The sequence below is a fragment of the Mustela erminea genome, chromosome 2, assembly GCF_009829155.1.
Source record: "Mustela erminea isolate mMusErm1 chromosome 2, mMusErm1.Pri, whole genome shotgun sequence".
NCBI classification, from domain to species: domain Eukaryota; kingdom Metazoa; phylum Chordata; class Mammalia; order Carnivora; family Mustelidae; genus Mustela; species Mustela erminea.
The window spans coordinates 108,678,499-108,692,015 of NC_045615.1; the positions used below are offsets into that span (position 1 = coordinate 108,678,499).

General features: G+C 44.8%; 1 protein-coding gene across 4 annotated transcripts in view; it reads left to right on the top strand.

Moving 5' to 3' along the window:
- Positions 1-13,517, top strand: part of CC2D2A (coiled-coil and C2 domain containing 2A) — a 133,774-nt gene that overhangs the window by 43,740 nt on the left and 76,517 nt on the right. For all 4 annotated transcript variants that reach the window (XM_032333880.1, XM_032333881.1, XM_032333879.1 and 1 more), the window contains 4 exons: positions 3,085-3,221; positions 3,841-3,972; positions 10,449-10,658; positions 11,600-11,706. In XM_032333880.1, coding sequence (XP_032189771.1) covers positions 3,085-3,221; positions 3,841-3,972; positions 10,449-10,658; positions 11,600-11,706 — 586 coding nt within the window. The remainder of the gene's footprint in view (positions 1-3,084; positions 3,222-3,840; positions 3,973-10,448; positions 10,659-11,599; positions 11,707-13,517) is intronic.

Sequence of the window (13,517 nt, forward strand, 5' to 3'; positions counted from 1 at the left end):
CATATAATAAAAGATATGTGGGCACCTGGGTGACTTCGTTGGTTAAGCACCTGCCTTCGACTTAGGTCATGATCTCGGGGTCCTGGGATTGAGCCCCATGTTGCTCAGCGGGGAGTCTGGTTCTCCCTCTCCCTCTGCCTGCCATTTCCCCTGCTTGTGTTCTCTCTTGCTCTCAAATAAATTTTAAAAATCTTAAAAAAAGAAAAAACAAAAACAAAAAACAATGGTATGAGAGAGAACAGAGATGAAGAGAGTCATAGGACACGGCATGTGAGAAGGATCATGGAGCCTCCATCCCCTCTCCAGGGTCCCTTCCCTTCCAGCCCCACCATGTGTTCATTGACTAGGAAGTTCTCCAAACCCCTACAGCTAGAATTTTTATGGAGGCTTCTTATGTCCACAGGAGAGACCAAGTCAGTGCCACTGGTGATTAATGAACCCTGTAGTTCCTGTCCTCTCCCAGAGGTGGGGATAGAGAGCAGCACTGGCTGAAAGCCGCAACCCTCTCCTCACATGGCTGGTTCCCCTGTCTGCGGGCACCACCCTGAGACTATCCTGGAGCCTCCAGCCACCAGTCATCTCATTCACACGCAAGAGGACATGATCATATCAGAGATTCTGAGGGAGGTACGAAGCAGATTGGCTGAGGTTCCTCACCTCAGGGACAATGGCCGGGGTACATGAGCAGGGACCATCCAGTTAACTCCTCGTGACTGCCCCCTGCTTCGTTTCTGCATGGGTTTCCCTTTGTTCTTTTTTCCCCTGGAATTTTCTTTCCTCCCAAGAGTACCTGAGGGACCTCCCCAGTTAGTTAGCTGATAGTTCAAGCTTAAAATGGGAGTCCCCCAGGAGAGCCTCTCAGGCTGAGAAGGGGGGCTGCACTCACCTTACCTGGGATTTAGATTTCTTTTCATTTGTCATGTTCTGAGTTCCAGTTAAATGCCAAGCCAAGGATAAATTATTGTTCCATTTTGATAGGTCATTTTGAATCGTGTATGGTCCAAAGTACTGGGATTTGTTGGACATCTCAGGTTTTCTTTTAAAGTAGGTAGCTGGGAAATGTGCCCAGAGGTTACAACTTTGCCAAAACAATAATAGTGAATGCATTCCATGCCCTTCCTCTGCCAGGTTCCTTTCTAAGTACTTGTGTATAAACTCACCTGGCTCCACACCAGAGCTAGACAAGGGTTCTTTCTTACACCCATTTTACAGATGAAAAAGCAGAAGCCCAGAGAAGTTAGGGAACTAGTCTGAGACCACAAAGCTAGTGACGGGAGGGAAGGCAGGTCTCTGACCTGGGAAGCCAGCTACGAAAGCCACACACTAGGCACAATGTGTCCTGATGCTCCTTGGGGGTTTGGAGAAATGCATGGGCCAAGGAGGAGTGCCATCTCTTTGTGTTTGTGCTCAGAGGACTCCCTGCCAGGCCTGTCCCTGGAGTCCCCCTGGGCTGGAAGGGGAGGTTAGATGCCAGGGGCTGGCTCAGACCAGGGTCAGGGGTGGGAGAGGAGTATGTGGAAGAGGCTGTGGGTGCACCAGCGGCACCTGGCACCTGCTCTGAGTGGGGAATCTGAGCTCCAGTCCGGAGGGGAGGCAACCCCTGGCCTAGCAAACAGGAGGTGGGGAACCACACTGCCCCAGCTCCTCCTCCTTGAGGAATGACCTTCTCCATTTTCAGTGCCTCACCAGAAAACAGGAGGAACTGAAACGATCCTATGACATGACTCCAGGTGTTTCTTCTTCCTTTGAGCACTGAGGAAATTGCTTCAGTGAAGCCCTTGTGCTGTGACCAGCACATAGCAGGGGATCAAGAGTAATAATGTTTTTGTCACTGGGTCCGTTCTTGTCACTGCTTGGAGAATGGTTGACAAAGCAGAGTGCATTCGCCCCAGGGACGTGGGAAGCAAATGTCAAGGCTTCTGTTAGCACATATTTTTAATCTCAACCTTCCCTGATTTAACTTTGTGTGTATGATAGCATATCCACGAACAGTAAGCATACATAGAGTGAGAGTAGGCAGAAACGTTTCCATGAAAACCTTCGAAGACCGCTGGGTTGATGCCAGGCAGCTGCCTAGCCATGTGAATGGAGGGCTGGGAGCAGACCCCCATGTTTGCTCAGGTTTGCCCCCATTGTCTCAGGACTCTGAGGTCGCTTTTTCCAAGAACACGCATTAGCTGTTTTGCGTGGGTGAGTTTGGGAAGCAGAGTGTGCAAAGGGCCTCATATAGGAAAATTAGATTCGGGGATTTGGCAAGATTCAGAGTGAGATAATTATAAACAAGAGACTCTCCACCTTTCCTCATTAACTCCCAAATTACCTCCGGACACTCACAGGTCCCCTGGCTTCTTCTCTTATTTTCTCCTCTGGCCTACTCTGCCCACGCAGGCCCAGGGATCTTTCCAGAACTGAAAATCTGCTAGGTCACTCCCCGGGTAGAGCCTTCAGGGGTCCATTTCCTGACCAAAACTCAAGCTGCTGATGAGTAGAAGGGCCCTCCATCTGCCCTGCCCCTGCTCGCCCCTCCCCACAGTGCCCAGTGTTACCCCACTCTTTGGGCCACACCATGCCCTCGGGGGATGGGGGGTACACTACCCCAGACTCCATCCCTCTCAACCTTCACGAGTTGGTGCAAATCGCAAGGCCTCCTGAGAAAAGCCTCCCTCCCTGCTCTGTCTCCTTTATCCTCTTTTTAACTTTTTAACTTACGCAGCATTTTCTCTTACTTTACCTCCTTTAATTCTCCCGAGAACCCAGGAAATAGATATAATCATCCCTTCTGTACAGAAGGAAAGGTTCCAAGCCAGGCCTGGCCCAGGTGCTTTGGGCAGGCAAGCAAGCCAAGCAGGCCCTTGGATGTGAACACCGCCCTCCCCACAGCAGGCCCCGCTGGTGAGCGAGGCGCAGAGTCCTGTCACCATTCCAGAGCATGCTATGACAGGGGAACATGTTCCTCTTGTCCTTGGTCCTTGAGAATTAAGATGGGGCCTTTGCGGCTTCCAGGAATACAAATGCAATTTCCAGTGTGGTTTGAAACGTGTAGGCTGGCACTAATGTTGCGGTGTTTGTTTATGTACTCTCTAGTGCCTACGTATAAAAAGCTTCCCGAGAACGTGCAGCCCAGATTTCTGGAAGACGAAGGCCTTTATATTGGGGCAAGACCAGAGGTGCCGCGTGCCTGTCAGAACACCATGGAGAACAGGCTGCTGACGCAGGAGCCCGTAAGCCGCCCAGTCCCACCTGTAGCCCCCGGGCGTCTCCTGGGTCAGAGCGGCTTCTCGCCCTCCCGGGCCGCCACCACACCCTCATGCTCATGCCCTCCTGTCTACAGACAGTGGCACAATTTTTTTTTTTTTTTCAATTTGTCTCTTAGCACGTTTGGTGATCCTCAGACCACACACACTCCCTCCCTGCCCAAAAAGCCCATCTTCTACTGGCCGGGCTTGGGATTCTCCTGCTGAGTCAGATGTCGGTGACTTTTGCACAATGGACAATGTTTCATTCTCCACAGATTGAACGTTCACAATTGTTTTTCTCCTATGGTTTTTTTCCTGTAATTTCTAATGACTAGAAAATACTTTTCTGAGCACTCCTATAAGCTTTTTGTGATGGTTTTGTTGGAGGGGAGTGAGGATTATATCCTCAATTAGTTGTGCAGGGGTGTTAGGGAAGACTCAGTTGCTAATGGAAATGAGGCTTTTAAAGACCTAGTCGGGACAGAGGAAGATGCGTGAAATGTGTATGTCGACCTAGAGTTTTCTGGCAACTGTCATTTATTTTGTAAACCGTTTTCTCTCCAGTTAAAAGAAAATGGTGTTCTTGCCTCTGTTTGATCTGCAGGGAAGGAAGTGGTTTGGAGATGATGGGAGAATTCTGGCACTGCCCAACCCCACCAAGGCATTTCCTTCCAGACCACCAATGCTGACACAGGCGCAAGACATTAAGGCAGAACTTGAAACACTGTATAAAAAGGTAAGCCCAACTAACTCCTCATTTTCAGCACATGAAGGTGCTTCCCCGTGCTTTGCTCTTCCAGTAGCTTGGGGTACCAAATTCATAACATTCTACCTTGGTGGTTGTTTTGTTTTTTAAGTTCACTACCTTACACACAAGGAACAAACAGCAGGTGTGTTATGTAAGAGTCAGTCTGCTCTGCTCACCTAATCCTTTCTTTTATTTATTTATTTATGTATTTGTTTGTTTGTTTGTTTGTTTGACAGAGAGACACACAGGGAGAGAGGGAACACAAGCAGGGGGAGTGGGAGAGGGAGAAGCAGGCTTCCCACCAAGCAAGGAGCCCGATGGGGGCTTGATCCCAGAACCCGGAGATCATGAGCGGAAGGCAGAGGCTTTAACTCACTGAGCCACCCAGGTCCCCCTCTCACCTAATCCTTTCTTAAACATGACTGCATTCCCACATAGAATGACTAAGTTAGTGACTTTATTTGCACCAAGCGAGCCGGCCTTATTTTTCTCTTTTTTCTCTGCCATCTCACAGATGCTGTAGGATTATTTGCCACTCAATGTCTCTTTATTATTTAACTGGAGATTTTCTCTTTTTTCTTTAAGATTTATTGATTTACTTTGAGAGAGAGAGAGAGCACCATCAGGGGGAGGGACAGAGGGAAAGGAAGTGAGAGAATCTTAAGCAGACTCCCCACTGAGCGTGGAGCCCAGGGGGCTCAGTTCCACAACCCTGAGATCATGACCTGGGCCGAAATCAAGAGTCGGCTGTTTAACCGACAGAGCCATCCAGGTTCCCCCAACTGGAGATTTTCTATCCTTGAAAATCCTTTTTACTGTGTTTTCCTAAGGTCTGGTACCAAACTACCTGCTGTAAGTCCAGGCACTAACACTCATAAGGCAAACTCTGTGTTGTAAATTGTCTGTGTTGCAATTTCTTCATCTGTAAAATGGACATAATAATAGCACCTACCTCCTGGGATAGTTGTGCAGATGGGTGAAGATAGTACATTCGAGAGCTTGGAACTGAGCTCAGGAGGTGCCGACTAGTGTTCAACAGACACAGTTGCCTGCCTTAGTGTTTAATTATATTGCTTTTCCTTTCCTGAGCTGCTGAGAAAAGGTCACCTCCTTCTGAAACCCAGAAAATTTTATATTTGTAGTATTTCAACACGGATAAAGTGAAACAGAATGAGGGGATTTAATGATCATTCTGGAAAGCAGGCTGCCCAACAGAGAAAACACAGTTGCAAGTTGGAGCATCTGAGCTGTCCTGTCAACAACTACTTTGGGAGGGTCCCTTTACCTCTGTGCCCATTTCCTGGGTTGAAAAATAGGAACAATAATAATCTTCTCTGCCTCAGAGGAGCATTGTGGGTATTAAGGTGATGTCACTGTATCCCACTTTTTCTTAAATTGTGAATTTCTATGAAATTTTGTTATTACAGACAAGTATTAATGAGTGGCTACTTTGGGGCACCTGGGTGGCTCAGTCAGTTATGCGACTGCCTTCGGCTCAGGTTGTCATCCCAGGGTCCTGGGATCAAGTCCCACATCGGGCTCCCTGCTAGTGGGAAGCCTGCTTCTCCCTCTTCTACTCTCACTGCTTGTGTTCTCTCTCTCACTGTGTCTCTCTCTGTCAAATAAATAAAATGTTTAAAAAAAAAAGTGGCTACTTGTGCAGAAACGTGATCATGGGAGTAGATGATCACAAAACAAGCATAAACCCAAGTCACAGTCCATGAGGGATTTGTCATCTGTTTGCTTACACGACAGACACATGATATAATTAGTGAGCAAGACAGTCATCCCCTTGTGCACATATCCAGTAGTACATCAGTCTTCCTTCACCTGCCATCTGGTTCAGCAGGATACACTGATATAATGAGGCACTAAATTATGAGTTGCAGTGAGAAAACAGAAGAGTAAGTGCTATGTTGAGTTGGGTATTAAGAGAGCCAATTAATCTTATCTGTCTGCTTCAGAAGTTGTGAGCTAGTTGGGAAACGCACGGGGGTCATAGAGGGATGCAGAGATCAGACTCCCTAAGGGTAAAACCGGACAGCAGAAGGCTACTGGAATGCAAGACCAGATGAGCTTCCTGCTTCAAATCCCATGAATTCTGCTCCCGTCTAGCACAGCCCTGGTGAGTTCACCATGAGGAGTGCCTAGGAGAACACGCGGGGCCAGTAAGCAGGTTCTCAGGAGAGAGCTAATAAGGGACAGCAGAGAACCCGGACCAATGGTTGTTGGGCTCCAGCTGGCTCTCTAGTCATAGTCTTCTAGTCTAGTCTTCCTTCTCTCTGGGGAGGGAGCCATGAGGATGAGACATGCGGAGAGAAACAGGGTGGTTTTCTCCCAATACCTGTGAGAGGAGAGATCTTCCCATCTTGGGTACAGAAATGAGGAAGGAGAGAAGGAGAATGTCCCACTCAGTGGGCTGGTCATGTAGCATCACAGAGCAAAAAAATTAAGAGAGAAAAGCCAAAGGGTCTAGAGACTCCCAAGGTCATTTCCCAGAGGGTCAGGCTTTGGATCTAGCAAAGAGGGAAGAATATATCTGAGTGTGTGGGAAGGGTACAGAAGGGTTTAAATTAGAGGGAGGGGATATTATTCTCTTTGCATGTTCCCCCTTTCCACATGACCTATTAATTCACTGTGGACTTACACGCCTCAGTCTTTTTTGGGGAATGTGGTTGTGGAACCTTCCAGTGATTCAAAACATAATGCATCTCTTTTTGGATTACTTTTTTCACAATTTTATTTCTTTACTAACTTTTACATTTTCTTACATTTATTCAGATCTGTCCAATGTCAAAACCCATGTTTTTTCCACTGTTCCATGTAAGAGGCTTGCCTTTAAGAAAAAAATATTAAATGCATACCATCTGGGAGTTTTGACATGATGCAGGAACACAGAAGGTGATAAACGGGCGAGAGGGCTTCACTGATAACTTATTAACGCACCCCCCCACTACCCCCCACTAGCCTGTAAATGACTAAAAGCAAAGATGGGGGTTTCTTCTTCTTTTAACCGTAGCACGGAGTAGGAGGCTGGCACATAGAGACACCTCAATCAAAGTACAAACTGAATGTTATTAAAATGATTCAGCTGAGTTGAATGTCTCTAGAAGAAACTCCTTCCTTATTCCTCTCTTCAGTGGTCTCTCCTGCAGAACAGTGGCTTTCCTGGGCTCTGGCGTAACCCTGGCATCCCAGTGACAGAAAACCAAGTTAGTGTTCTGGATAGGAGTTGGTGATTCCCTGGGCCATTAATGCTGAATTATGCCTCAGAGCTTTCAGGCCCAAAGCTAACCCAGCAGGACTGACCAAACCCCTCCCTCATCAGTAGTTTGTTAAAGTAGAATATTCTACTCTTCCGAGTTTAAGATCTTTGTGAGAGACCATTAAAAATAGAGAAATAGAAAAAGAGAGTCCATATCATGCAAAGAACAAAGTTAGACATCCAATGAGAAAGAATGCAATTGAATACTTCTTAAGAAGGAACTATTCCAAAACTTAAAAAATAAAAATGCCAAGAGATCATTGAACATCAGACATAAACAATATAAAATGCAGTTCACCTAATCCTGATGTCAAAGTAGCATCAGGGTTGTTGAAAGCAATCCCAGTAGCTTCCCTCCTGCCTCCCTTCCTGCCTCCTCCGCTCCTTCCTTCCTTCCGCATTTCCTTCCTTCCTTCTTTTATTTTTATTCTTCCCATCCTTAACGGAAAATCCACTATATTCTCAGTTGTCCTAAACTCAGAGAATATAGAGGTAGCAATATTCAAACATGGCCTTAGACTGTCCCTAGTATACGGGTAGACAGAAATGTGAAGTGTTGCAAATTCTGTCAGGGGGCACCTGGCTGGCTCAGTCTATAGAGCCTGTGACTCTTGATCTCAAGGTCATGAGTTTGAGCACCACGATGGGCACAGAGTCTACATTTTTTAAAAAATTAAAGATTCTGTGATTAGAAGTTGGCATGACATTCCTGGGAGGCATATGTGTAGGAGCCTCCCCTTCACGAAACTGCCTGCCATTTTGAGGAATTTACCGACCCCAACCTCCTTGTTAATTACCACTTGGTAAGGTTACCTCTTCCCTCTTCACCATTCTCACCGATGTTACACAGAGCACTGGTCACCTACTATGTTATAAGCACTGCATGAACCAGCACTCTTTGGTTTGCAAATGATAAAAACTAAAGCAAATCAGCTTAAGTAAAGAGAGAATTTGGTGGTCCGTAAAACTGGGAAGGATCTGGAGATAAATCATAAAAATGAAGCAGGGACTTTGGGAACCAGGAATTTGGTGGCTATCTCTCTCTCTGCCTCTCTTTTCCCTGGTTCTCCTTGAATGTTGACTAGTTTCATTCCTTCTGATTGCTGACAGACCTGGATTCTCCATGTGTTAGGAGACATGACCCTTGATCATCTAAGCTTAACAACACCAGGGGAAAGGGCTTTATCTTTTTCTCCTAGATTCACATTATCCATAGCAAAGACAAGCTGGTCAATTGTAAGTGAGACTTGTGACCCTCACCTCATGCCCAGAAGATGGGAATGAGAAAGCTTCCAGAGAGGACTAGAACAACAGCCACAGATTCTATAGCAGGCTCTGGACTGGATTCAGACTCTGTTCCTGTTATTTTCCCAGGGCAAATATAGAGACTTGCATGTTAATCCCAGCAATGATTATTCTTTTTCTGTATCACTCTTATTTTTTTAATTTTTTAAAGATTTATTTATTTTATAGAGAGAATACGTGAGCAAGGGGAGGAGTAGAGGGAGAGGGAGAGAGAAGAGAGAGAAGCAGACTCCCTGCTGAGCACAGAACCCAATCAGGGCCTTGATCCCAGGATCCCAAGATCACAGCCTGAGCCAAAACCAAGTGTCGGTCACTCAACTGACTAAGCCACCCAGGCACCCCTGTATAGCTTTTAAATTTCTTTCTCCATTGGCATTCATCTCCACACATGCCAAGACCATCAGCAGATAATCCATTTGCATCACCTCTGGTAGTTTTGGGTTTGGGTTTTCAATTGAAAAATGAAGAATCAAATCAATTTCAAGATTAAAATAATATGTTCTATAAATATCATTTATTCTTAGAAGAAATTATTTCCACTATTTTCACGATCATTCTCAGTATATAGTCAAAGAAAATAAATTTAACAAAAAGAGAAACAAGGAACCGTCTTTATCTCTTATAGGAAGAGAGTTAGGCTCTTTTGAGCAGTCTAGCCCAGTGACTACGACAGTCCTGGAAGCTTTTTTTATGTGGTTGAGCTGAGCCTAAGGCAGAGACCACCAGCAATCATTTGACCATGGGCTAATGCAGATGTGGGGAAGGGGAAATGAAGTACAGGTGCCCTGGGTAACATTTCAGGTAAATTGGACCACACTACCCACATTACTTACTCATACCAAGAAGAGTACAGGATGGAACCTGAGAGCCACACCCTGAATGACCTTATAACTCTGGAACCCCATGGCAAGAGGAAAGGCAAGAACCAGCAGGAGCAGAGCAATTAGAAAGGAATTTTCTATTAAGTGTATAGAATGCTGTTGAGTTGTACATGTCTTTGTGAGGTAGAAATTTTTTAATTAATCTCAGCAGTCTGGGTGATCATAAAACACATAGTGTCCACTTGCAAATGAAAAACTTCTAACATAGGGCGCCTGGGTGGCTCAGTTGGTTATATGTCCAACTCTTGATTTTGGCTCAGGTCATGATGTCAGGGTCATGGGATTGAGCCCTGTCAGGATGCTGGGCATGGAGCCTGCTTGGAATTCTGTCCTTCTCCTTCTTCTCAACCCCAATCCCCACTCACTCTCTCTTAAAAACAAAAAAAATAAAATAAAATAAGCTTCTAACACCAATGTGGGTTATAACTGAATACTGTTATCCGGACGAAAGAGAAAAGAAATTATGCCCTCCATTGTGGCAGTCTGAAGTATAAGGATATTAATGATCAGAACGGGAGCTTTTATAAGACGTGAAATAACAGTGGAATATGATCCTAGCAGAGATGGTCTTCCCTCCCTATAAATGGAAATGGAGACTCAATTCAGCATATTCTGGAAGGAGCTGAGATAGAGTCAGTCCATTCTATTTAAGCCTACCATTTGTAAACACATCCTGGTTTTAACAAGGACATTTTTTTAAGCAAAAAATCTCTTGGTCTTCTCATCAAAGACAGATTGAATGTCATAGGAGAAGACACATTATTGTATTAAAGTAAATGACGATACACTGTGTTGAAGTCCCCCAGGAAATCATAAGTTCTAAGTATACATTAATAGTCTACTGATCTCGGGGAAGGTGGGAAAAATGAAACAAAATGCCTAAAAAGAAATAAACTCATATATTCCCACTTGTGGGTCCTGGTGCAACTGGCTGTTGTCCATTGCACATTAAATCATCATTATCCAGTGAGTGCTTTAATTGGGGTCCCCCCATACTCTGTTCTCTTTAACAGGCAGTAAAATATGTCCACAGGAGTCAACACATGATTGGATCTGGGGACCCCCCTGGAAATTTCCAACTGGACATTGATATTTCAGGGTTAATCTTCACTCATCATCCTTGTTTTAGCCGAGAGCATGTTTTGGCAGCCAAGCTGGCCCAACTATACGACCAGTACCTTGCAAGACAGCAGAGAAACAAGGCAAAATTCCTCACTGATAAGGTACATTCTTCCGTTCTTACTGTTGATGGGTTTGGTGCTTCTGATGAGCCCAAGCAACAAAAACACCAGCCTACAACAAATGTTCATGCACCCCGAAGGGGCCTACGATGGATGATAGATTGTTCTATCTGGAAGCAAACGGAAGGCTATGACAATGTACATTTCACGTGTGCAAATTCAGTGGCTCACACTTGGCTTAAGGAGAAAGGTTTGTGCAAACGGTGCAAGTAGTGTCACCTGCAAGGGAGTGTGGGCTTTTAATGGAAGATACGTAGCTGTGTCTTGCTTGCATGACCTCAGATGCTGAGCGTATGCATGGCTTGAGAATCTCTCTGTCCTCAGAGGCGTTCTCATCTTGACGTGTAATTTGCTATAATGTGGTACCCAAACACGAGTCAGTTGTCTCCAATGATGCTCAAAGAAATCGCACTAACTTCCAATGTGACACCATCCCATGGGATTTTCTTGAGTAATTTTGACTGTGGGCAATTTTAGTCCCACACCCTGACTTTAAAACCTACCGGCCCAAACAAGGGATAATGCCACATTGCCTCTTTTTGAGTCTATAGGTTTATGATCTGTTCCCAAAATATCCCTGTATATCCAGGACCCAGAAAGAGCCACTGTTAGCCTTGAGAGAAACCGTATTTCCGAGACACACATAAAAGCAACACGTATCATGAGCAATCTAATTATCTGGGCTATAGAACAGGGGAGGACATACCCTGTCCTTTTGTCATTCCTTTTCTTTTTTAAGAATAGAAGAAAGAGCTCTCTGTCAGAGTTCATTGAGGTTAAAGTGTGGGAAGAGCTGAATGCTTGAACATCCATTCACAGCTTTGCTGGCATCATTTTGCCCTGGCAAGGTGGGTGGTTCAAGGCACATAATTTGCAGTAGGTGGTAGTCTCTAACTTAAAACCTGTATCCATATTTTTTTAAGCTTCAAGCTCTAAGAAATGCAGTTCAGACAGGAATGAATCCAGCAAAGCCTCATAAATCTCTTGATACAACCCAAAAAGCCATCAATGAGTATAAATCTGAAATTCGGTGAGTAAAGTCTATAATTGTAACTTCTACTTTTTTTGTTCCTGTTAGATGTATCCTCATTGAAAGCTTCTTTTCAGTTTTTCCAAATGCATGGAATACATGAGAAATTAAGCCAAATGAAGTACTGAGGTAGATCCATCCTTTTAACACCAAATTTGAAGTCCAAGAAAAGAATGAGGTTGTAAGATATTGTAACTTACTCTGCTCCTGTAAATAAACATTGCGACAGCCACCACTTTATTTTTTTTTTAAAGATTTTATTTATTTAACAGAGTGAGAAGAGAGAGAGCACAAGCAGGGGGAGTGGGAGAGGGAGAAGCAGACTCCCCACTGAGCAGGAAGCCTGATGTGGGGCTCGATCCTAGGACCCAGAGACCATGACCTGAGCTGAAGGCAGATGCTTAGCCGACTGAGCCACCCAGGCACCCGTACAGACACCAGTTTAGAGGGCATCCTGACCATAGGCTAGCAAAGTGGGAAATGCCTGTAAGCTGGGACCCAGAAAATTCTGTTTCCGGTGGGTGTACTCTAAGAGCTACAAGCATGTATGCACATGGAGGATGTTTACTGTATAAGGAATTCACAGCATCATTTACAAAATTGAGGAGGTGCTGGGAATGACCCCATACCAGAATGACCACATCTGATAGTCTTACACTGAACATCTGTAGCACAGTTAAATTGACTGAGTTAGATCTGCATGTACAAATATGGAGAAAGGAATGTTGAATGAGAACATCCAGGTGTAAGAGGATTCTCGCTGTGTGAGACAGCTCATGAACCCTAAAGAATACCCAACACAGGGGCACCTGGGTGGCTCAGTTGGTTGGGCAACTGCCTTTGGCTCAGGTCATGATCCTACAGTCCCGGGATCGAGTCCCGCATCGGGCTCCCAGCTCCATGGGGAGTCTGCTTCTCCCTCTGACCTTCTCCTCTCTCACTCTCTCTCTCAAATAAATAAAATCTTAAAAAAAAAAAAAAAAGAATACCCAACACAACACTTGTTTGTTGTAGGTACACACGTGTGGTACAGACGGAAAAGGCACACATGCCAGTTCCAGGGAGGGAGAGAAGGGAATGTAATCCAAGAGGTCTTCAAATGCAGCTATAACATTTGAGACATGACCAAAAGCCCTGAGTAAATGTAACCAAATGTGTACAAGTGTCCTAATGATTTATGATGTGGACTTTTCTATTTCTTAGAATTTTTCATAATTAAAATTCAGAAGTTAAAACCCTGATTGTTGCCAAACAATAAGGAAATAACCTAATATAGGAGGTATCCTCTGGAATCCCATCCGTTGGGGGAAATCATGGTAGCAGATTGTTGCTAGTTCTTCCACATGTGTAGTCACCTATGTGTGTGAACACTCACACTTACATACACAGATGCATTCATGTGTATATATTTATTTAAGAAATCATACTGCATTTACAATCTCACAACTGGCTTTTCTATGTAAAATACCTCTCAAACCTTTGCCTTTTATACTATATCTAGTTCTGCATTATTATTTATTTTTAAAGTTTTTTTTTCGGATTTTATTTATTTATTTGACACAGAAAGAGAGATCACAAGTAGGCAGAGAGACAGGCAAAGAGAGAGGGGGAAGCAGGCTCCCTGCTTAGCGGAGAACCCGATGCGGGGCTCAATCCCAGAACCCTAGGATCAGGACTTGAGCTGAAGGCAGAAGCCCAACCCACTGTGTCATCCAGGGGCCCTAAAGATTTATTTATTTTAGCAAGAGAGCATTTGCACAGGTGTGTGCCCACAAGCATGGGGCTGGGGGGCGCAGAGAGAGAGAATCGAA